The sequence below is a fragment of the Meles meles genome, chromosome 3 (genome assembly GCF_922984935.1).
Source record: "Meles meles chromosome 3, mMelMel3.1 paternal haplotype, whole genome shotgun sequence".
NCBI lineage: Eukaryota > Metazoa > Chordata > Mammalia > Carnivora > Mustelidae > Meles > Meles meles.
Window position 1 is genome coordinate 132,102,549 of NC_060068.1, and position 25,745 is coordinate 132,128,293.

Consider the following 25,745-nt stretch of genomic DNA (forward strand, 5'->3'; position numbering starts at 1 on the left):
AGATATCCAAGATCCTTAAAAAATTCCTTTTTTTTTGTAAGTCCTATAGTCTATTGACTTTGAGAACTTTAAGGAATCTAAGAGATGATGTAACCCCGTACTTCTCAATCTTTAATGTGCATAAAAGCTATCTGCATATCTTGCCAAAGTGCAGACTCTCATTCTGTAGGTCTAGGGTGAGGCTTGAGACTCTGCACTTCTGACAAACTTCTTGGTGATGCCAAAGCTGTTGGTCTCTGGACCACACTCACAGCAAGGAGCTAGCCCAGGGAATGCAAATGAGTCCCGACCCTAAAGGAGTAGTGGCTGCTGCCTTGAGAACTAGTCTGAAGGTTCTGTCGTTGATTCGGGGACCAGCTTGTCCATTTGCCTGGTTTGTGCCTCTCTCAGGTGTAAGGATAGGAAACTTCACCTCAACATAAGTTTCTACTGTTTTTAATTAACACTTTCTTTTACTTGTAGTTGCATTTTTTAGTTCCTTTTTTAAAAATTGAGGTATAATTGACCTAACATTATATTAGTTTCAGGATTGTAACATAATGATTGTTATCTGTATATATTGCAAAATGATTGTCATAAGTTCAGTTAACATCCATCACTGTACATACTTATACATATATATATATATATTTTTTTTTTTTTTCTTGTGATGTCTCATTTTTATAGGCAGACGCTGAAACCCAGAAATGTCAGTAACTTCCTCAGGGTCATATAAGCTAGTTAGTGGTAGAGCTGGAACTAACCAAACCTGGAACATAAACCTAGGTTTCTCTCTCTGAGTTGCACAATTTCATCACAGATTGCCTGTGAAGCTGTTTTAAAATATCTTTCCTCAGTTCTATCATTGGCAGAGCAAGCCACAGAGTACAATTTAGATTCAAGAAGCCAAGAAGAGTTGAATTCAGCCTCTGAAAAATTCTACAACTTTGAGAAAAGAATTTCTCTGTGTCTTAGTTTTGTTAATCCATGAGATGATAAGTCTTTGCTGGGCCTTTCAGATTCCTTCTGACATTGTAGAAGGCAATGAAATAAAAGACACGAAACCCATTTGATAAAACATAAGTAACTTAAATAGAAGGCATTTTTTATTAAAATTACTGTAGGATCACTTTATTTTTAACAGGATTATTGATTTTAGAAAACTGTCCCTACATTTCTATATATCTATATTTTATGCAGATATAAACATATATATATTTACATATATAAAAATATAGATGAATAATACATGACCTTACTGTTATCCTAGGTTGAATATTATCTGAAATTATTGAAATTACTATTTTGAATTTTATTAATGATACCTTTTTGATTTTCCATCCACCTTTAATATATCTGGTCTGTGCAAAGCATGCAAAGAGGCATGGGGGGAGAGAGAGAGAGAGAGATATCAAGCAAGTCAGCCAAAATCTTGTCAGTGATATCTCATTTTGGACTTCCAGTAACAACAAGGATCCATGTTTCTCTATACACATCCAGAAGGAAAGATGGGGATTTTTTTTTTAAACCCCCAAAGCCTCCAATAAATCTTTCCTTTCTTTTCATTGGTTCAGTAATATTATGCCTTTCCATTCCTGGACCAATCCCTGGTAAGGGGAGGGGGAATACCAAGACTGGTTTATAGCAATCAGGCCCATGACTGGGATCTGTCTTTCCCATTGTTACAATGTGGGATAAATTCAACCGCAGTCCACTACAGAGGTTAATGGGGAAATACAAAGAATTAGTTTTACCTACCTATGTAAACCAGTGAATTTACATTTTCTTTCCCAGTTGAGAAATGTCAAAGTTTTAAGTATTGTAACAGTGTTAACCTTTTGTTACACACTTAATTATATGCAGGACATGCTGGTAGGCTCCTTAAGTATCTTGTCTGCAGCTTAAAACAAACCATTGTATAATGTGCTTTTATTTTAAAGATGAGGTGCTATAACTTGATCTTAAATATGAGACACCTGAGGCTCAACTAAGCTATGGAACTTGACCAAGTTAGAAGTTAGAATACAAAGTTGATTTCAAATTAAGACTTAACTAACTATATATATATTCTTATTTACACTGAAATCTAAAATAGTGCTGCACAAAGATGATCTACAGAATGTAATTTCTTATTATCTCTACATCGTAATGAAACTCTCATTATAAACGTATTTAATAGGGGAAAGTGCCTCATTTCCCATAAGAGAAGATAGAAATAAATCCAAAAAGTTACCTTTTCTGATGAGTGCAAACTCTCCCTTCCCCAAATTTACTTATCTTGCTAGCAAACAACAAAATGGAACACTTTGAATTGTCTTTTGCCTCCCCCCCCCGACAATAGGGATGAAGAACCAAACAAAATTAAGCATTAGGAAGAAATATTCTTTTATTAGGCCTGTGAATAATGAGAGTTCTCAACATTACATACTTTCCCAGGTGACTGAACCTCGAAAATTCACACAGCCCCAAACCAACAGGAAGCTCCCTGCCAAAGGGCTGTAGGACAGAGTTGCACAGTTGTCTTGCTACATTCATTTCTTGAAGAGTAGCTGAGCAAGTGCTGTGTGATCCTCTGCCACCACTGCCACAGCTGCTTTAGTTCAAAAACTGGTTTATCATCCCAAATCTCTCCTGGCCATGATGTGACAACAGTTCAATTCCTTTATTTCTACCTAATGTCTCACGGAACCTTCCATGTTATCTTCACTATGTGCTCTCCAGAGTCTCTGCGTCCTTCATCTGTCCCTGACTTAGAATTTTCTCCTCTCTAATGAAAGTTACTGTTCTGTGAGTTCATCCTATGGGATACTGTTTTAGGTACTTTCTATGAATTCTCTCATTTAATCTTCACAACCACCCAATAAGGCTGACACTGTTCTACCCATTTGACAGTTGAGAAAACTGAGGCTCAGAAAGGTTAAATATCCTGCCCAAGATCACAGAGCTTTGTGACCTTTCCTTTAACTTGGTCTGCCTCTTACCTAAGCAGTGTGGCTTCAGAGCCCATTAATGCCTCAACCCAAGAGAAGATGAATGCTTATAGGTTTACCCTGAGAGTTCCTACAGTCTACAGGTAAAGGGATTGGATATTTGTACTAGCTTATTTTAAAATGTAACGTGAGTCCCTCTCATTTCACAAAATGGCTCTTCCTAATATGAAGTCAAGTCAAAGTTGGCAGGAAAGGTCCAGAAGGAAAAGATGAGCTCCCTCAAGCTGTCCAACCTGGTACTTACTGAATATAATGTTGTGTAGACAAAGGGGGCCCCCCTCTCTACCTTACCTCTTTCTTTCTCTTCCCCATCTGGATAGGTCTGAGTCTCTTTTTATAAAGGCCCAGGGCCACATTCATTCCTCCCCCCAACTTCCGGACTCAGACCATCATCTCTTATTTGCCCACTGTCCCTGCCCCATTCTTGTCACATTCCTTCAGCTGCACGGTGCATGCTCATGTTCCTAAATGTCTCCCCTCTAAACAAAAGGGAATTTTACTCTCTCAAGGGGACATATAAATCCTAGTGTACCCTCCATCTTCAGTGTGGTGACTCAGAAATAGGACTGTCTGGGTTCAAATTTCAGATCCCTTATTTACTCATTGCATTACTTTCTGCAAGTGAGTTAGCATTTTAGTCTCAGCAGGCCCATCTATGACATGAGAGTTGTTAGTAAGAGGAGCTACCCTAAAGGAGTGTGGCAAGGAATACATGCCACAATCCCTGTACAATACTTTTAACTACCTGGAATACAGGATACGGGCCCGCTAAACATTGACTACAAGTATTACCTGCGAATTCAACGGATACTTCTTGCGTCCCTATCCGATATGCTCCTTGCCCTCACAGTGACCGCATCTTAAAGGGAGGATACACTTCGAACAATCATCTATGGAAATAATACATAAGAAAAACCAAGGCAGTGAGGGAAACATCTTCACTGCTATGAGAGAATATACCAGAGGACCTGACAGAGTGGGGTATGGTCAAGAAGGATTCCCCAATGGACAGAACATTTTTGAACTGAACTGTGAAAGATACAAGCTACATACTACATACAAGTAAGGAAGGATGAGTATGGATCCCCTACTCTCTATTATCTGATGACACAAAGATTAGAAAGTCCATGGTCCTATTAAGAAATTGTGTGGCGCTTATAAATGCTTTTGTTGTAATTAGATATTTGCCATTCATATTTGTTATGAAGGCATTTGTTCTGTAATCATACTTCCCTTAACATCAGTTATTTTGCTCTTGCTCTGTATACAGTGGGTACACGCTTACAAGTACATACTCTAAGTTATGGGGACTACACCACTTTTTCTTTCCTGCTGAGTCACTTTTCACTGGTGCCTTTTTTAAAGTACAGTTACTAGATCCAGCGCTGTTCAGTGCTAAAAATGTGCCTCAGTTCCCACTCAGAGGATCTGATAATCAGTGTGAATCTATGCACTCTCCTCCTCCAGCCCACCTCTGTTCAAGACACCCACTTCAGCACCACTTTCATGCCCCCTGCCATTCAAGAACCAAATGAAACTCTAAATCCATAGAAGCAAAGGTCCCTGGCTGTGTTCCTGGCATCTCTGTGGAGATGAATATGCTGCTCCTTTCTGTTACCCTTTTGCTCTGTGTTCGCTGGAATCCTACCTATCTGGTTCTGCATTAGGTCAGCTTTTTGGCATCTTCACCAAGTTCAATGAAAAACAATAGGAGGCAGTGGGTAACGTTCTTTGGAGGGAGAAAGTGTCTCTAATACATGGAAGTGGAGCTGCAGATAGTCTAGATGGTTTGTCTGTTTTTGTTTGTTTGATTAGAATAGGCTAATTCTCTGTTCTGAGTCAATATCTTAGGGTGGAGGGAACTCTCAGATTTTTAACTGCATTAAAACACTCGTGCCTTGACGAGGATAGAAACTAAAACTCGACTTCTTTGCTTCTAGATGACAGAAGCAGATGGTAATTTCCCTCTGACACAGAAGTGAAAAAGCAATGTGTGGTTCTGTATGCCTAAACTCCTCCTTATGGGACAAGGCTGGGTTTCAAAATCCAGTAGCAAGAGAAAACCATGGGTCTTCCAACGACCTGGGGTAATTAGGGACCACAATCTTTAAGTCAAATATAACCTGCCAGTGGCTCTTGAAATTTGACCTGATCAATTGCCACGATTTTTATTCACTGTTCTGGGCTTTGGGAGCTAGAAAAGCCACCCCTCTTCCTTCTTAGGAACATGCACTGTTATCACCCTTGACAACATGTGGAAACCCCAGAGGGAAAATGCAACTCTTCTTTTGGTAAAGTTTATCCATTTTTCTCCCTCTCCCTGTGCCTGTGCATTAGAAACACTTGACTGGCATGTTTGCAGCTTGCGGAAAGAAACCAAAACAAATGCTCACTATGGTATTAGTTAAAAATGGATTGGGAAATTGTGAATTACTGGTTACATGGTGTGTATAAAAATCTTTAGCAAGTCATCATCCAGAATACTTTGAGTTGTATGAACCAGCTAATAAAAAGATTAGATCAATTGTTTCTCTCCAGCCTGGGACTGGAGTCAATTATTCAGATGAAATTGAACTGGAACAAACCTTTACCTCTCAGGACCTGAGTTTCCAGGTGTTAAAATCTTTGAATTGTCAGGACTGGATGGGCAAATTCTCATATCTACCTCAAAATTTATTGAAATAAGACTCGGAGTTTATATAAGCTCATTTTAAACCTGGCTCCATTCCACATATGCTAAAGATACACAGTAATACAAGGCAAGTCCCTCCTTTGGATGGAAGAAATGTCCATTAAAATTAATATATTGTGAATACAGTTTCCTTCACATCTTCCAGCTTCAGGGAATTTGAATATGATTCCAATCTTTTATATTTTTTCCATACAATTAAAACAACTCCTGACTTTCAACTTTAGTTGAAAGAGTAGCTTTATTTATTAAATTGAGAAGAGGAACCCAGAGAGAATTCTATCAGCCTTCCAAAAGAAATTAGCCAATTCCTTATATATTTTATTAATTTTATTATTTAATGTAACAATTTGAATGTAGTCTCATTTCCCCTAAATTTAGCATTCATCCTTCAATCTCAATCCAAATACTATTTTTAAAAACACATGAGCTCTATCATTTACATATCATTCTTAATAAATCCCATGTAAATTAACACATATAGAAAAGAATAATTTTCGAAGAAAAATAAATTTGATTCTCTGAAATTAAAAGGCCTGGAAGAGATTAAGTCACAAAAAAACTAAGAAGGCTACCTAGGAAGTTCAAGAACAGAGAGATACGGCAGAATTTTTCACCGTAAGGCCCTACATAGTTAGGAAAATAAATATAATACTAGCAGTGAATCTAGATCACAATTTTTGTTTTTGTTTTTCTATTATGTCCAATTAGACCATAGTTTTCTATTATGTCCAATTAGACTACAGGATTTTTGCTAGGCAGATTTTTCCCTATGTATTGTTCCTATGTTATGCCATGTTTTTTTGAAAAGGCGATAAAGTCGTTCATAATTATAGATTAAATGGAACTGAAAGACAACGTTTGTATAAATGATACCTACAATGACTGATATAGCAGACCATAGGCTGACCCCTTAGATGTGATTTTGACCACTATAGTGATGTTTAAAAATTTGAATTTAAATGTCCTTCAGGCAGGCCTGTATTTTTTAGTTTCATTTATTACAGGGCCAACTTCTTCCTATTCTCCATTACACCTGCTTCACACCTCTGTATGATCTCCCTAGCCAGATTTGAATGTAGGATCCTAGACTTAGTCTAACCCTCTAGTAATTCCATTTAGCAAGTTTTATTTTGAATATTTTGTATCAAGTATAGTGGCCAACATTGGGAATATGTAAGCAATAAGGTACAATCTCTGCTTACATGTTTGCTATCACGGGGTGGGTTGGGGTGCTGGGAAGGAGGGCTTAGTTTGTAATAGAGGGTTTAACCTGGTGGAGGGGGTTAGCGAGGCTGTCCTAAGTCCACCTAGACTTTCTAGAGCAAGAAAGAACACTGAGGCCCAGAGCAAGCAAGGATTAGAACTGGCTCTCATCACTGAAGTCAGTGTTCTTTCCAGTCTGCTTGTGGGTGTTAAAAGGGGCCTATGAGAAGGACCAGAAAGAACAAGAGCCTCAGCTCATTTGGTGGCTCATGCCTGCTGGAGGTCTTCTTACTCATGATCCTGTATTAATCACAATTTTTATAAAAGCCTTTTCTTCTGGGGTCCTTTTCAGAGAAACATCATATTCTTCTCTTTCTGTTCCTAAGGTATCCTTATTATTTCATCTAAAAACTTCATTATCGCTTGAAGGAATAACTTAAAACCTCACTGAACTCACATGATTCCCCCAACTGGCTGGATGGATGTGTGTGTGTGTGTGTGTGTGTGTGTGTGTGTGTGTGTGTGTGTCTGGAGCAGAATCTTAACCACATTGTGATGACCACAGAGTAGGATTTCCTTAACAGGGAATCAGCTGACTAAGTAAACCCTGAGATATGCATTTCTGTGATCTACCTATGAAAAATTAAAAATTGGAAAACTAAACAGCAATAACTAGACCTACCCATATCCTTTCCGTAAGTATTTCTCCTCGTGTGAAAATAGTAGAGAGGGTACAGGATTTGAATCTGCAAACATAAATTTAAATGATTGCTTTACCCTTAATAAACTTTAAGCTACTTATGAACTTCTGGATTTTGACAGGAAGGGTTGTTTACGAAGTGCTGATAGGACTAACTTTATCCTCATAATGTGGCTGTAAGGTTTCAAACACTTCACAATAGCATAACAGAATAAAAAAAGAGTAGAAATCTCGGTCCTTTTTTTTTTTTCTTACAGTTTTTATTTAAAAATGATCACCCTCCTGCAACTACCTGGGTAGTTAGTTCATCAGTATTTTCCAATATTTCTTTTCCAGATCTGAATTCCAATTTGGTTACTATTTCTCCATTTATTTTGGTGGAGGGATCAACAAAGATATTAGCCTTTTCTTGCTCTCTTAGAATCTCCATTTCATATTCTAGTTGGGTGAACTTTCTTTTACCACTTAGAATACCAAATGCATGTTAGCTGGTTTCTGAGTGTTTTTCCTTTGAAAAGAGTACTTTGGATATTCCCAGAGGGTTAATAGTTCATTGCCTTAGCATTTCAAGTTACTTGGGTCATAGTGTCACTTCATGGAAGATAAAACAAGATCTCCTATCCAACTAGTCACAGCAATTGGAAACTGCAGAGCTAGGATTTCTTGGAGTTTTGCAATTTCTCACTCTTCTCTTTGTGATACCTTTTAAGCAAAACTGAACTCTGTTAACCAAAGTATGTTCTGTTCCTCGATGGGGGAAAAAAATGTTGGGATGAGAAATGGAAAGAAGGAAGAGAAAAACCTCTGAGTCCCAACGTTTAACATGAATTTACCCTTGTTTGAACCATCAGCACAGTGGTCAGTCTGGGAAATAAGTCAGCAGAGAAGTCCATCCTTCTACCCAGTAGAATGACTGAATCAATCAGTGTGCAAACTGCCTTATTCACAGAGGATCATTCACAGGAGACTCTGGAATGCTGGAATAAATAAATCAGTCTGTTTCCCAAAATTTCAGCATTTCCTTCTTGATTGATAAGCAAAATAACTCCAGGTAAGGCACAATTTTCAGAGGGATTGTTGAATGGGAAACAGGAGACTTTATTCACACTGGCCTGCTTAATAGGGTCTCTCCAAAAACCCTTGTGGTCAGGAAGGGGCACTTGTGAGTTAAAGTTCAAGATGAGAAAGCAAACAGTATAGATTCTTGGACTAAAACAAGGCCTTGGCATAGCTCTTGCAAAAGCAATTTATCTGCAGAGAATGACAGCTTATTCACTAGTCTCTCATCCTTTTCTTTCCCTTCATTTACTTTTGCTTCCTTCTCTCTCTTGTTTTAACTGCTACCAACAACTCACAGCTTGAGTAAGTAAAAATGCCAAGACATGAGAATTGGATAAATATTTTATTATGTTTTCCAGAGCAATAGCAATTGCTACACGATCTTTCTGGTTAAAGGGAAGCTAGGTCTTGTTAATATCCTAATCAGGAAAAGGAGAGTTTAGTGTTTTCTCCTGTGTCTCGCTGGTCAAGTAAAGAAAAAGGCAATTAGGAAATTCACCTGGGCAAGCCTGGAAAGGTTGGTGTGGAGACCCAGTTTCAAAGATGAGCTAAATCACGTGGCAACTGCTATTCTTTCCATTTTCTGGAATGTCTGCACCTAAATACACCCCAATACAGAGGTGGCATTTCAAGATTGCATTGAAGAAAGTCTCAAGATATGCAAGTGTATTGTTTGATCGTTAGAAGTAGGAACCTTGGAACAAATAGAAGAAGTGCTAGTACATTCCATACCAACTCTGGGCAGATCACTAATCATCCAAAATGAGAATTTTGGATTCTTTCATTTGAAAATTCTCATTTCCAAAATGAGAATATCAGAAATAACTTTCTCATAGGGTTATTGTCCAAAGTGAGATATTATAATTGTAATATTAAGTGTAAAGCCTTTACTTATTACACTTATTACAAAAAAAATTGTAATAAGTATAAAACCCTTACTACAGTGCCTACCTCCAGAAAATAATAAATGGAGGTCATATATGCTTTCTATGAAAGCTGCTTCTCATTGTGGTGGTGTAGACTGTGGTCAGAACTTCAGCTTTTTCTTCATTTCTCAAGGCCTCTGCTTCTTCTTTATTTAAAGTCATGCCCTTCTGCTGCTTCCAATAGACTGATAGTTTTCCAACTGTGAATTCAGCCCCACAGCCTGGCATCACCTGGGAGCTTGTTAGAAATGCAGATTGTCGAGCCTTATTCCAGACATACTAACACAGGAACTCTGGGAGTGGGGCCCAGAGACTGTTATGTTTTAATGGGGTTTCCAAGGGATTCTGATGCATGTTCAAGTTTGGAAACCACTGAAACAGACTATGCCATCCACCAAACCAAAGAGATACTGAGAGTGGTGGATCCCAGATAGAAATTGTCCTCGGAAGGGCTGATGGATAGTCAGACCACAGATGTCTACTCTACTTAGGTGAAAGCATTGCAGTTAACAAGATTTTACAACAGCTGTCATCTTTGTGACATATGTAAATACAGACACTCTTATTTATTCCTCACTAAGGCAAATTTTGCAAGCCTTCAGATGACTTGCCCCCATCATGCACTGAGAGGGCCCTCTTTGATGAGCTGTAGAGTACACATGGGTTTGGGGGCTACTGCTGTGCCTCAGCACAACACAGTAAAAAAGACCAGATTCCTTTTTTTTTTTCTTTTAAAGATTGTATTTATTTGAGAGAGAGCAAGCAAGCATAAGCAGAAAGAGGCACAGAGGGAGAGGAAGAAACAACTCACTTCAGAGCAGGGAGCCTGATGCGGGGCTCGATGCCAGGACCCTGGGATCATGCCCCGAGCCAAAGGCAGACACCTAACCAACTGAGCCTCCCAGGGGCCCCCAAAAAGACCAGTTTCTAATTCTTGCCCCAATTCACTGTGTGAACATATGTTAGGTTTCTTAACTTCTTTGTGCTTTATTTTCTGAATATGAGATCAGTACCTGGCCCACAAGGTCACTGGGATAACTGAGAGGTCAATATGTGATATGATTAGTCCTGGCTTCAAGTGGCTACTCACTAAGCTTCCTTCTCTGGGGTAAGAACGAGGCATCCATCATGTAAATGGCCAGGGAACTATGGGAAATCTGTTTCCAGATTTTGGGCACCTGAGCATGACACTCCAGCAAGAGACCTATATAAATCGAGAGGAAATCGAGAGGAAATCGAGAGGAAAACCTTAGAGCAGTTCCAATCTTCAGACTGGTTTTAACAAAACTAAATCCACCTTTCAAGAAGATTTTATTTATTTATTCATTCATTCATTCATTTTAGAATGAGCCAGTGATAGAGCAAGTGTGCATGCTCAGAAATAGGGGGGAGGTGGGCGGGCAGGGGGTGGGAAGGAGGGGGAAAGAATCTCAAGCAAAGCCGGAGCTGAGAACCACGGAGCCCCACGTGGGACTTGATCTCAGGACCCTGAGATCATGACATGAGCCGAAACCAAGTGTCGGACCCTTAACCAAATGAGTCTCCCAGGCCCCCCAAAATCCACCTTATTTATGACTCACAGAGGAATTGAGTTACTAAGGATCACAAAATTAATTTCATTCAATCATCATTATTTATTGAGCATACTATGTGCGAGGCACCATGCCAAGTGCTCAGGGATACAACAATGAAAGAGACAGACCTCGTCTCTGACTTTACCAAGAAGTGTAGTCTGGTGGGGCAGACAAATATTAAACAGATGATCTTAATGATGAGCATTATGGTGGAATGTTGAAGGGCCATGAGGAAAGACAAGCCAGACCCTTTCCCTGCTCTGCCACACCAGCAATGGAGACAGCTCCCTCTTTGGCCTGGCCTCAGGGCTGTTTTCCTTGGTGGTCAGGAGGTTGCTGGTGGATCTGTGAACCCATGAAGGCTTGTGCCCTCTCTCCACCTATGAAATGAAAGGCAACTGCTAGTCATCTTACCTCAACATTCAGAAGTAACTCAGCCTAGACTTATTTATTATATTTAATAAATGTATTATGCATTATATAACAAAAACATGTTTAGTGTTTACTTTGTACTAAGCATTGTTCTCAGCACTTTTCAGAAGCCACTAATCAAAGCAAAATCAAATAATCTGATGAATTCAAAGCTCTGGTTTGCTCATATATCCCATGGCATTAAAAAAAAGAATGGCAGTGGAAAATCAAATGTATTCAATTAATGAATATTTATTGCTTTTTAAAAGCAAGATCAGTCATGAGTTTTTGAGTGTTTAGTTTGTACAAAGCATCCTAAATGTTTTGCATGGGCTGTCTTATTTAGTCCTCTCAAACAACTCCAGGAGATGGATGTTGACATTTCCCCCCACTATAAGAAAAATGAACTCAAAGACGTTGAATGATCTGCCCATGGTTTCAAAGCTAGTGAATGGTTCAACCCAGAATCAAACCCTGGGTTGTCTGAGTCTAGAATTAGAACTTGGAAACACTGTACTGTATCTTCCCTTTTAGTAGAAAACTGACACAGTTAAGGTGTTAATTAGGCCATGATTTTATACCTCCAAAAAAAAAAAAAAATTCCTCAGAACTGGTGATTCCAAGGCAAGTTGGGGAAATGGACGCTATGGTGTGGTGTCGGGGGAGGGAGGCAGCTCATTTCTGAGGAGGCAAGTAAAAGGGTTGGCATTACCTGGAAACCTTTAGATAGGACATGAGAAAACGGTGAGGAAAACTGGTCTTTCAGAGAAGGACAAGGTGGGGTAATCAGAGCAGTGTCCCGTGGCTTAACTCTGAGGTACAATCTAATAAACTACAACCTGCTTGAGCTGCCTTCTCCATGTCCCTGTTAATTGGGAAATAAATTAGAAATGAAGGTGGTTATACTTTATATCTCTCCACTTTACAGCCCCATAGTGAAGGCTGAGAGTTTTCTGGAAAATCATTATTTTGTTTTTTAATTCAAGTTCATGTATTCCTTGACTATTAGTGACCTTAACTGAGACTATCCAGGCAGTCAGATTTTGAGATTGAGGTATCCTAATGTAGCACAACTTTGAGGACCAGTGCCTTATAAACTGATGCACAGGTTCAATCCACCCACCCCACACCTCTACCCCTCCCCCACTTCAGCCTGAGCAGATCTCCAGCAGTGCTGAGATGATGCTCACCTACAGAAAGCTCATCACCTGTATATACTCCACAAACACTGCAAGAGCAATATCCTTACTGATTTTTTAGGCATAGCTACTTAATCTGTTTTCCCAGCCCACTAGCATCTGTGTATCACCTGCATTTGTAGCCTGTCATGACAATTTGCTTGCCTGGTACTTCTGTTTCCCAAGTCCTTCCCACATACCTATCTCAGTTAATCTCTCAAAACTCTATTCTCACAGTTGAAGAAAACTGGCTTCAAAGGATTAAATCACTTTTCTGGGTCACCTGGGTGGCTCAGTCACTTAAGCTTCTGACTCTTGGTTCAGGTTCAAGTGATGATCTCAGGGTCTGGGGATCGAGCCCTGCATTGGGCTCCACTCTTAGCCTGGAGTTGGCTTGTCCCTCTCCCTGTCCCTCTGCTTCTTCTCCACTCTGTCTTTCTCTCTTCCAAATAAATAAATAAAGTCTGAATGAATTAATTAATCACTTTTCCAAGGTCAAAAATAACAGAACAGCCAAAATGCCAAACTTTTGACTCCAAGTCAAGTATTCTTTCTGGAGACTGTTATCGGACCAGCAGGCAGACCAGCAGAAATGCCATCTTCTTCACCACTGTGATGATATTGGCACAGTGCCACACACACACTAGTGTTCCATAGATATATTTCTTTAATTTTTTTATTAAAAATATAGATAATAGGCATGCATCAGTGGCTCAGTCAGTTGAGCATCTGCCTTTGGCTCAGGTCATGATCCCAGGGTCCTAAGATCGAGCCCCACATTGGGCTCCTTGTTCAGTGGGGAGTCTACTTCTCCCTCTCCATCTGCCTGCCATATCCCCTGCTTGTGCTCTCTCTCAAATAAATAAATAAAAATCTTTATAAAAATATAAATAAGTAAATAATAGATAAAACTTCAAGAATAATCTAACAAATCTTGAAATTCATGGATAACAAAACAGAAACCCATGGAAATCAGTTGAATTATCCAACTTGGAACAAGTTTCCATAGTAAGAGTCCACTGCTCCTGTTATTTATTTATTTATTTATGTGGGCAGCAAAGCAGTTTATTGAGAGATAGTAAAGTGATAGTATAAAACTCCCAAAGAGGGAGGGGAACCAGAAGGGTTGCCATGCTCCTGTGACTTTTATAATGCTTATTATTATTGACTTGTATTTTTACCTCAGACAAGTCTGATAGATATTCATAACTATTCTCAATATAATGACTCAAAAGAAAAGCAAATATCCTGGTGCTTAGAGACGGGGAGACTCATGAACATTGTCATACACGGTGGCCAAAGAAATTTTGCTACTCAGTTATTTTCCAGGTAGTAAAAGTAAGAGTTAATAACCCAGAGGAGAATAGAAAATAAACACCCAATCTGAAATAATGAGGGTGCTAGGTTCCCCTCGTCCATCAGCTTCACTTTCCTTGAGGGTTGTGAAGTCATACTTCTCTCCCCCATGCTGTGCACTCTAATGATCAAGGTTTGAGTTCCACCTCTACCATTCGGTAAATATGTGAGTTTGTGAAATTTGGTGAACACCTTCACTGATGACCTAGGAAAGAATTCCTTTTCAAAAGATGGTTGTGAGCCTTCAGCAAGAGTTTCCACAAAGCCCTGGTACCTGCTACATGCCTTTGAATATTTGCTTTCTTCCCTGGGGCCATTGGATCCATCACTAAAGCCATTACCTGGCCCTTCCTTGACAGAAATGTTTCAACATTTATTGGGTTTCATTTCCAAATCTTAGAAACTTATATGTCCACTAAGCAAAATACTACCATAAACCAAATATACAGAACATCTAATCAGTAGGCAGAGATTAATTGGTCAATTACTAGGTTCTACCGTATTTTATAGCTTTTATTTCTCAAGAGATTTTAGATTTTAATTTATAATACAGGGTCATTAAACCCATTTGAAAGTTAATTGTTAGTATATAATCTTAGCAGGCTTACTTTTATCTTCTGCATAATTCATGAAGCTCAGACCATTTTATCTTCCAGTTAAGTGTTTGGTTATATCCCTTGCTTCCATATATCATCATTATCTACTATTGACCATTTTTCCTTTATTTTATATTTCAGAAATTTCACTGGCAATTGGCATATCCTGATTCTCCACCAAAATAAATGTACTCTGTTATTAATAATAATGTGTTGCACCTAGGTTTTATTATCTGTAGCAGTTGAGAACTCTTAAAAATAAGACACACAAATCTCTCCTTCTTTACAAAATGAAACAAAACAAACAAACAAAAACTTTACATTGTCATTTAGTATTTAGGTATCATGATGTTAGTATTCATTCTTTTCTTTTAGCTTAGCCAAGTAGAAATCACCCAAGAGAGAAAAGGGTCACCCTATCTACCGGCCACATTAATTCTACTCCCTAGGCCCAGAATTCCACTTAACCTGCTTTGGACTGACTCTCTTCTTGAAACCTGCCTCCCTCCCTCCCCTCTCAAGTCAGTCCCTCAACCCACTCAGCCCTCGTCCAGGCACAGTTTGCCCAGCTGTTAATTTTCAAGTTTCTTGTTGTTCTGAGTGTTATTGCATTTTGGCATGTCACATGATGCCTGAATTGCTATTGCCAAAACTCTTCTGTTACCCTGTTTATAATGACAGCAAATTTAAGGTGGTATCTTGTAACTGTGGGTATTAAGAAGCATCACTGAATGAAGTTACCTGAAAATGTCTCTGGCATATATAGCAAGTGTTATCTACTGTTTTTAGTTCTAGTTTTTGAATTTATCTGTAATTAAGCTATTATTATGAGCACAATTCAGTAATTAATCCTTCACTACTATTTCATACCTAGCACAGTTTAATTTTGTATATATTCGTATCAGAACTATAAATTTTTATAGTGTCATGCCTTCTATTTCTCTGTATGCCCCTAAGTAGAAGCAATGAAAATGGTACTAGCAACAGTCTATGATATCATGATGTCATTACAGAAATCCTCTAGGGTTGCACTGTCATACCATTTAATAGATGGAGAAACTGAAGCTCGTGTAGCTTACCGTGATGGAGCCACTGTTCAAAGTAGGAATTCACCCACCATCATTTAAGTCGTAAGTGGCAGAACCAAGATTTACACCCAGACACCTGGCTCCCAAACCCGCACACCCAGCCAGTATGCTCCTCTTCCTTCTTCATCTCTTGAATGACCACTTTGAAACAACTTGGTAATTGACAGGTCTTTGGAAAGAAGATCATTAGCACGGTGAATGTCAGAGTACCTCTGATTTTTGAGCATCAAAATTATACCCATTAGGAACCCATTAGAAGATATCTATGAGATAGTTAAACTGTGAGACTTTAGCTTTGATCAAACTATATTCTCATCTCAGAGCATAACCTGATGGTCCTCAGTGATCTCAAATGGCTCTAAATGACACGCTGACTTGGGGGCCATGATGGTTGTCAAATGATGAGCCATATCTATTTGTAATCCCACTCAGTTAATGTAATCTCAAAACCAGTTCTCTTAGCCACTCTGATAAATTCAACCTAGCCCACATATCATAGTGCCTTCTCTAATTAGCACCAATAAAGGCTTCCCATTTTGATTATCATTTCTGATTCTTCTTCCTTGCAGATGGACCCACACGAGAACATCTTACTGAGCACTCTTGAGATAAAAAATGAAATGGCCACATCTGAGGCTGTGATGGGACTTGGAGACCCCAGGAGCACAATGCTGGCCTATGATGCCACCAGCATCCAGTACCGGAAAGCCGGCTTGCCCAGGCATAGTTTCGGCCGAAATGCCCTGGAACGACATGTGGCACAGAAGAAAAGCCGCCTGCGGAGACGCGCCTCCCAACTGAAAATCACCATCCCCGACTTGACTGATGTGAATGCCATAGATCGGTGGTCCCGCATATTCTTCCCAGTGGTTTTTTCCTTCTTCAACATCGTCTATTGGCTTTATTATGTGAACTAAAACATAGCCTCCCATGGGAAGCAAGGACTAGATTCCTCCTCAAACCAGTTGTACAGCCTGACGTAGGACTTGGAAAACACATCAATCCAGGACAAAAGTGATGCTAAAATACCTTAGTTGCTGGCCTATCCTGTGGTCCATTTCATACCATTTGGGTTGCTTCTGCTAAGTAAACACTAGGTCCTTGTGGTTTTCCAGTTGAAATGCAAGTGATTTGTACACATGTTGGCAAGACTGTGTCTGAGTGTTCCACTTTATCTGCTTAGTGTGCAGGCTATATAGAGGGCAATTATTTAGAAGATATTCTTAGAGGGCTCAGTAGCATTGCCAGTCATTTTTCTGAGAAGTGGTCATATCCAGATACTCCCCATCTTCATTTCTAACGTTGGCATGCTGTTGAGATGGCACTGTGCTTATGAAACATTATTTGCAATGCCATGCAAACATGCTTACTGAAGATGATCTATGCCTGGTCTTATTAAGATGATAATGGTATCATGGGAAGATAATTCCCACTGGATTCCAGAAGGTTCTCACGTAGTTCAAACAGGATAGGGAGAGTGCAGACAGAGATTCGGTAACCAATTTGGCCAGTCTCTGCTTGAGCGTAGGGAGTCAACACTGACGTCTTCCATTGTGACAGTTAGAAATGGGACTGCTGAACATTATCATGCATGGTGGCCAAGAAATGTTTCTAAAAAGCTCTTTCCTAGGTGGTTAAAATAAGAGTTAATAATCCAGAGCAGAGTGGAAACAGAAGTGACTGTTGTAACAAAATTAAAGCAAATGAGCAGCATGACCCTTATCAGACCCACACAGCATCTGGTTTATACATATTTTGTACATGGCAAAAGGTCCAGTGAGAGAGATTTTTTCCCCCAACTTCACAAGCTTTTGATAGCAGATCTAAAGAAGTTTTTATAGTTTATCTAATCAAAAAATAACCACAAAATAGAAAAGTTAGCAAAATTAGAAGTATCTTAGATGTAGGTTAGATTGCGAGTCATTCAAATACACTAACATAGAGCACAGACAAAGCTAGCAAACAGGTTGATCCTCTCAGACAATGTCAGCTGTCTCTACAACATTTCCCTGTAAGTTTATTTCTGAATTTAATAGGGTATTTCAAAAGAAGGAGTTGTTCATTTCTTTAAAGGATTAATGGTCCTTTCCAGCTTTTCTTGTTTCTGAAATCCTGATTATATTCTTAGGAGACAGACAAAGTAAGGCTTTGAAGAGATTGATTGAACTACATTTCCTTATGTGCAGTGAAATTCACCTTTGTATTTTTCATAGCAAACAACACTTAAAGGATTATGTACATAAGTAGAGTTAGTTTGTGGGTTTGTTGGGTTTGACTTTTTAAGGGTGCTTACAAGGTGTATGTTGCAACTGACCTAATGAAAGAAAATATGAAAAGTAGTGTAGCATAGGATAACAACAAAGCCACATTAACATGATGAATGTTATGAGCCTCAGTTGATATTATAGAAAAATATGTAACTGATAGGCAGGCATGATGTATTGTTTTTATTCAATTTTTGAATTATGTCAGTGTGATTCTTTCTATACTAATTGGACATATGCATTCATATGTAAGACAGGAAAGAGAATAAGCTAATATATTTTATTTATATCAATGTGAGGTTCATACTTTGCTTTTCTTGGAGAAAATAGTGAATCGCTAATTTCTCCTTAAAGTTTGATTTGATTGAATTTTTTCTTGGAGGATGACTTTGCTATTTCTATTTTAAAAACAAAAAACACTTATTTTTCAAAGTAATATCCCTAATTGTGCATAGTAGCCAAGGCCAGTATTTGCCTGTGGATTAAATGTATGGTTTTTCCCCCTGATAATTCAGCAGCTTGGAATATGACGGAGTTCTGATGCCCTCCTATTCCAATTTTCAGAGAGAGGGGGTAAAAAAGGGTTTAGCATTCAGCTTTCTAAATTTTCTCTAGGATGGGAGGTATTTTTTTTTTTCCTTCACCAGCAAAGGGAACTCTGGCCTTTATTTTTTGATTATACACTTGAACACCTCTGAGTATGGTCTTTGGGCAGATTCCAACTAAGCGTCTGCCCATGGGCTCAGAGTAGAAATTCCTCAAGCTTCTCCAGGGACACGATTTCTCCTAGGCAATCATTTTGGGACATCACTCTAATAAAGGTGCCTGTCCCTTGTTGCCAGGGGTTAAAGTTTGAGTAACATATATCAGGAAGGAGCATATCGATAACTCAGGTGCACAACTCCAAATTCCATTCTGGGAAGGTTTTTCTAGAGACAACTCAGAGCCCCAGTCTAGGAGTGGGCTCTTATTTGCAATTATCATAAAAGCCATAAAAATCCTTGATATTGTCATTTATGGTTACAACAAAATTTCAATGTCCAGGGAAGTCACCATAGTAATCTAGATCAAAGTGAGACAAGAAACTTTGCAACATGAGCCTCAAAAGCATGTGACCAGGGACTCATTTCTGCTCAGTGACAACAAAACAGAAAAAGGAGAAACATGGGAGCTTGATACAGATGCCCTAGAGCAAAATTCATATATCGGCATTCAATAACCACGTAGGTAGAAACGAGTGATTCGTCCTGCCCAGAGATATCAGTAGATGTAGAATTTAATTTTAACTATATTTTTACTGTAGTTGAATTGGATTGTAGTCACCAAATTGAGGGCGGGTTGGGGAGGGGTGCTAGATCTCATAAGTCTTTGAAGACCAGTCAGCTTGATATCCATTGGTTAAATTTAAGGACCACAAAAATGTGTTTTGGCAATTCTGATATGGTATTACTATCACTTTATACATATATATATATAGTTTTCTTTTGATTATGAAACAGCCAGATAGCCAGCAATTAAGGTGTTTTTCATCTTTGTGAAATTCATAGGCAAATTCTGACTCTAAAATGCACAGTCTAAATGAAACCTTTGATCTCAATCTGTATATATATTGTACATGACTGCTAGTAGGTATGAAATGCATTTTCAGAATTGAAAACTCATGCAACATAATCATGTGTTTGCATAAGGAATGTTACAATTCTTTCTACTGCAATTTAATAACAGGGGAAAATACTTAAGCAGTGCCATCTAGACCTTTTCTCTTCTCATGTCTTCAAAAGCAGTGCTAAGTAAAAATAATAATAATAATAAAAATGATTTATGAACCAAAAGACTTTACATTCTAGCATTAGGAACACAAAAAGTCTGTCAGCTTATAAAAAAGCACAACACATAGAGAAAGTTCAGTGGAATGCAGTGGGAAAATGAATCATGTTCATTTTAAGCAAAACCTGCACTAAATTGGCAACTAACACAATTTCCATTTTCGATAGGTCACTGTGTTCCAGTTTTATGATTAAATTCATCTTCAACAACAAAAGCAGCAAAACAATCAATAAAGACAGGTCTTACAACATATCTACATGTATATATGTGTATATATAGATCCATGTAAACATACATACATATATATGCATTCATATGTTGGAAAACAAAAGGAGTAAGCTAATATGTTTTATTTCCTTCATGAAACCAGTGTATGAGTATTTTTAATTGGCAGCCAACAAATCAACATATTGAAACTAGTAATACAGGGTCCTGAGCATTTCTCTATCAGCAGATCAATGCCTACAGTTCTTATGAACCATTGCACAGTTTGACACTACAATAGTACTGTACCTCAGAACATCGGGAATTAACTAGTTCTCACATTGCTTGTCTACTTGCTCTCTTTTTCAAGGAAACAAATAACATTGTCTATTGGTGATTTAAAAACAAAGTCTTAAGGAAACAGAAAATGATTTAAAAAAATTCCTCCTTGAAGGAGGTTAAAAAAAAAAAAAAGTAACTAAACCCCACCATGTTGGTTAGGGCAAATACTCTTAACTGTAGCAATCATGCCATTTTGCTAAGTGTACAGAGTCCATGTAATGTGAGCAACCATAACTTTCACTGAGCGTGTGTAAATATTAAAACAGATTTCTTAAATATTTTTAACTTCTAATTTGTATTTTATGGTAAGGCAACGTGCTAATTCTGTTTATGGCTTAAGTTCATGTGTTATAATATTATGTAAATAATTCAACATGCTGTAAATGACTAGTCAATAGATACAAATAATTGTTTAATTTTTTTCTTAATTTTTATTTATTTTTTACTAAGTACAGTTACTGCAGTGCCCCAGCAGAGTAATTTAAACACCCTTTTGCATAAATGGTTTGGGATCCCAGACAGAAGGGTTTCAATTTGTTGTCACACACACAGTCACACACATGCACACATGCATGCGCGTATACACACACACACACAAATTCAAACACACATACTCTCACTTTCCGCTCACTTGCTCCCACTCTCATCCCCTTTATGGGAAATGCTGTAGTGTTTATGTAGTCAATGTAACAACCAAGAGATAGCCTTAGAAATGGAAATGGGAAAAGCAGAAGTGATCATTGATAACTTGGTAGAGTTTTTTATATGTCAGAGTTCAAGAAACCAAAGGTTGTAACTTAAATCTCAATTTTAAAAGAGTAAAAGTTTATATTGATGGCACTACAGGAAATAAAAGTGCTTATTATTCATACCTGTTCCAGAAATTTATTACACAAAATACACACAGACTTTTTTTTTAATAATAGCATTTTGTCCTTAGGTAGTATTATTCCTTTTAACCAAAGACTCCAGAATTATTAAAAAACAAAAAAGGAAAGAAAAAAGGAAAAATGGGAGAAAATTAAAAAAAAAAAAGACTGCTTTACACCAAAGGTTTAAAAAATATTTTCCAAATACACTAGGAACATTGTAAAAACTAGTAAGGAGCCAACAGAATGTGAATTAAGATATTGCCCTAAAGAAATCATTTTTAAAAAAAAGCAGCAGCACCCTTAAATAATCTATTAGTTATTTGAAAATTAAAATAAAACATTTCTGTGGATATATGCAAAATTCTGACATCAGATTTTAATTTTCTTTGAAAAGTTCTTTTGTGATAAACATAAATGGATCCAAAATGATGACAAAACTTTGTGTTTTTTAACTTTCAAAACCAACTGTCTTCTCTCCTGTCAAATGTCCCCTAATCTGATGCCCATGTGTGTGTCCTTGTACCACCTGAAACAAGTTGAGAGTTCCATCAGCTTGTATCTCTTCCTTTTCAGTTCAGTAATTTGAGTTCAACCATGGTCACTTTAAGCATAATTATTTCAAACAAAGTTGCAAATAATTTAAATTCCATAGCATTTTCAAAATTTTATTTGCATGGGTGTTTAAATAGTTCTGTTATGAATATTGTCCCTGCACAGTTCTGAATTGTCCTTTTATAAAAAATGATATTCTAGTTTCTTCACAATGTAGTGATTATCAGCCTTACTAATTACCTTGTAGCCTTTCTTAATATGCACATAATGCACATTTTCCAATGGCTAGAAAATGCAAAACACAAGTGAATATCATTGCATCTATTTTCATGTCTTTCTAAAAACAGGACTACTAAAATCTCTGGGATACATGAGATAGTAACAAATGAGGATTATAAATGAGTAGCACATAAGAATTATTTTCTTGAATTTAAACTTATACAGCCAGTTTCAGCATGTAAATATATAATAATGTTGGCTAGTGTGTAATTCTTGAACTAAGAAATATAAATAAAACTTAAAAGGATGTGTGTGTGTAGTTTCATTGGGTTCAGATACATACATACATATATAATCTATTAGTAAGAGCCAGTTTGTAGAATCTCAGCTTTTGCGAAAAGCAACAGAAAGCTTCAGAACTTGGGACTTGCTGTTGGGAAGATTTGAGTTGGAGCTCAAACTTGTCACATATTAGGTATATGACTGTGCAGCTACTTAATCCATCTGTAAAGCAATGATACAACTGCACCTCCCTCATAGGGCTGCTGTAAAGATAAAACGTAATAACCCATGAGAAGTCCTTAGCACCCTAAAAGAGACATGGTAAGTGGTATGTAAACAGTAGATACTATTGTTTTTGTTTTGTTAATTATCATCATTACTAGAAGAGTTATCATATATATCACAAATTATATTATATATAAAACTTCACAGTAATTATTAAATGTTCTCTTAGGTTAGGTATTTTGTATGAAGGATAATTAATTTAAAAATTGGCTTTAAACATGAAACATGATAAACATTATGTGGTCATTCATTTAATAGTCAATACATATCTGCTGGAGACATTATGCTAAGCTCTGTAAAAATTTAGTACTTATTTAATCCTTACCATATTCCTCAAGTAAAAGACACTCAAGCTCAGAAAGAGTTTGCCTGTGAGAGCGGAAGGACTTGGATTCCTACCCAGGCTGGCCTCATCTCCAAATCCTTGTAAATTCTTTCCACTTTATCATTAAACATGGAAAACCAGGCTTATTCACCTCTCATTCCTTTTGGTCATTTCCCAAGAAACATTTGCTCAGAGCTTGCCATCTACCAGATCTTGTACTAGTACTGGAAAAAATAGAGGTTGGGCACACAAAACCCCTGTCCAGTTAGATTATGTGACACCTCTCAAATGTGTGGGAACTCTCCTAAAGTAAGCAAATCATTTGGTGGCAAGCTTAGTGATTTTCACCTCCCGTGACTTTAGAATGTCCCAGCAGCACCCTATAGACACTATATGTAAGGGAAGCATCATGTCAGGACACACTTGTCCAATAAAGTTAAGATTGAAAGGAGCTATTGTCACCAAAGAATGAATACCACCGAAAAGACCCAATTACGGGATGAGTGAAGAACCAGTTCTTCTCAGCTTGCACTGTATATTGTAAATTATGTAAATCTAGACATGCAAAAGATGTGCATTCACTATTGATACTGCGGTTTCTGCATTCTATCCAGCAGAGAGAACACAAGTATGCTCAAATACATGAACATGTTCGCATAACTGGTGGGCTATGTGTGTGTGCACATACATAAATTCATGCAAGTAGAGGGATGGTGAGAGAGCTAATAGGAAATGATCCTATGGGTGTGGCTCATGGTTTATGACTTACCTTGGGAACAGAAAGTCCCAGACACTCCCCTCAGAAGTGGTGATCAGTTCATAATGGGTAAATTCTCCTACTCATATACCAAACTACTATGATCTCTTCTGTTTATTATTAACATATAATGTATTATTTGCCCCAGGGTACAGGTCTGTGAATCATCAGTCTTACATATTTCACAGCACTCACGATAGCACAAACCCTCTCCAATGTCATTAACCCAGCCACCTTATCCCTCCCCTTCCTATCCCCCAGCAACCCTCAATTTGTTTCGTGAGATTAAGAGTCTCTTATGGTTTGTCTCCCTCCCAATCCCATCTTGTTTCATTTTTTCCCCTCCCTACCCAGCACAACCCTCTGCCTTGCCTCTCAAATTCCTCATATCAGAGAGATATGATAATTGTCTTTCTCTGATTGACTTACTTTGCTTAACATGATACCCTCTAGTTCCATCCATGGCATTGCAAATGGCACGATTTAATTTCTTTTGATGGATGCATAGTATTCCATTGTATATATATATATACACCACATCTTCTTTATCCATGCATCTGTTGATGAACATCTAGCTTCTCTCCCTAGTTTGGCTATCGTGGACATTGCTGCTATAAACGTTCAGGTACAAGTGCCCCTTTGGATCACTACATTTGTATTTTTAGAGAAAATACCCAGTAGTGTTATTGCTGGGTCAAAGGTAGCTCTATTTTCAACATTTTTTAGGTGTTTTTGAAAAGACCTAAAGACTTTTTTTTAATGTCTTTTTGAAAAGACCTAGCTCTGGATTTCCGCAGTTCTATCTGTGAACTTGGTCTTGGCTGGATGTTCTTGCTAATCTTCTGGGAGAGGACTCTGTTGCAGTGATTCTGAAATGTCTTTGCCTGAGGCAGAATTGTCCCGCCCTTTCCAGGAGCCAGGCTAAAATGATCTGCTTGGGTTCGCTCTCAGGACCTTTTGTTCCCTGAAGCTTTCCGTAGGGTTTTGGAGGAGGGGAATGAAAATGGCCGCTTCCCAGTCTCCAGCCATAGAAGCCACGAGTTCAGGGCCCCACTCCTCAGTGCGCCCTCAGAGACAAGCAGTCAATCCCTCCCATCTCCCTGGTCTCCTGCCATGCTCCATGCCCACTTGTCTGTGACCAAGCATTTCTATCTCCAGCGCTCACCCCCATTGGAGTCTCCAAACCCAGCAGATTCCTGCAGTGCACTCCCACGCCACTCCTCTCAGAGGAGGAAGGTAAGCCTCCCCGGATCTGCCACTTGTGGGGCTCAAAGAGTACTCGTCTGACTGTGCCTTGGATCACAGTTTAAGGTAACCCCAAGCTGAGAATGCCCTCCTCAGCAGCCAGCTTCCCCACTTTCATACCTGGGAGCTCTGCTATCCTCAAACATCCTGGTCTTTTTGTGTCCCCGTGGGTCCTGAGACCACACTGTCCCCACAAGGGCTCCATCCCCCACTGAGCATCTCGAGCAACATCCCTCAGTGGAGCAGACTTCTAAAAGTTCTGGTTTTGTGCTGCACTGCTCTACCACTTGCTGGGAGCCAGCCCCTCCCCCCGTGGTCTCTCTTCCCATATGTCACCTCAGAGTCAGTTTCTCTGCACATCCTACCTTCTGGAAAGTGTTGATTTTTCTGTTCTTAGAACTGCTGCTCTTCTTTTCTATCCCTTGTTTTAGTTTATAGGTGTTCAGAATGGTTTTATAACTATCTAACTGAACTCCTGGAACCTGATGATATTTCAGTCTCCTACATCTCCACCATCTTGCTCCTTCCCAATTACTATGATTTCTTCTTGGGACACTTCAGATACCCTGGCTCTCTTCTGAGACTTGTTCTAATTCTGAAATATCACACATCATTTTTAATGCAGAATATCCCTCTAAACCATGAAATCTTCCCTCTGGAATAATACCGGGTTAGTAGGAATACTTCTCAGGGATATCAACAGGCATAATCAGTCCATAATATTTGATTTCCTCAAGCAGACAGCTACAAAATAATGTAAAAACATTCTTATCCCCATGTGATGTAATGTGTAATGTGACAGAGCATTAGACAAACGTG

General features: G+C 38.5%; 1 protein-coding gene across 4 annotated transcripts in view; it reads left to right on the plus strand.

Annotated features, from left to right (window-relative positions):
• The window catches only part of GABRB2 (gamma-aminobutyric acid type A receptor subunit beta2), a 248,214-nt gene extending 225,875 nt beyond the window's left edge, over nucleotides 1-22,339 (plus strand). For all 4 annotated transcript variants that reach the window (XM_046000987.1, XM_046000984.1, XM_046000985.1 and 1 more), the window contains one exon: nucleotides 16,322-22,339. In XM_046000987.1, the coding sequence (XP_045856943.1) occupies nucleotides 16,322-16,669 (348 nt within the window). In that variant the 3' untranslated portion in view covers nucleotides 16,670-22,339. The remainder of the gene's footprint in view (nucleotides 1-16,321) is intronic.
• The last annotated feature ends 3,406 nt before the right edge of the window (nucleotides 22,340-25,745 follow it).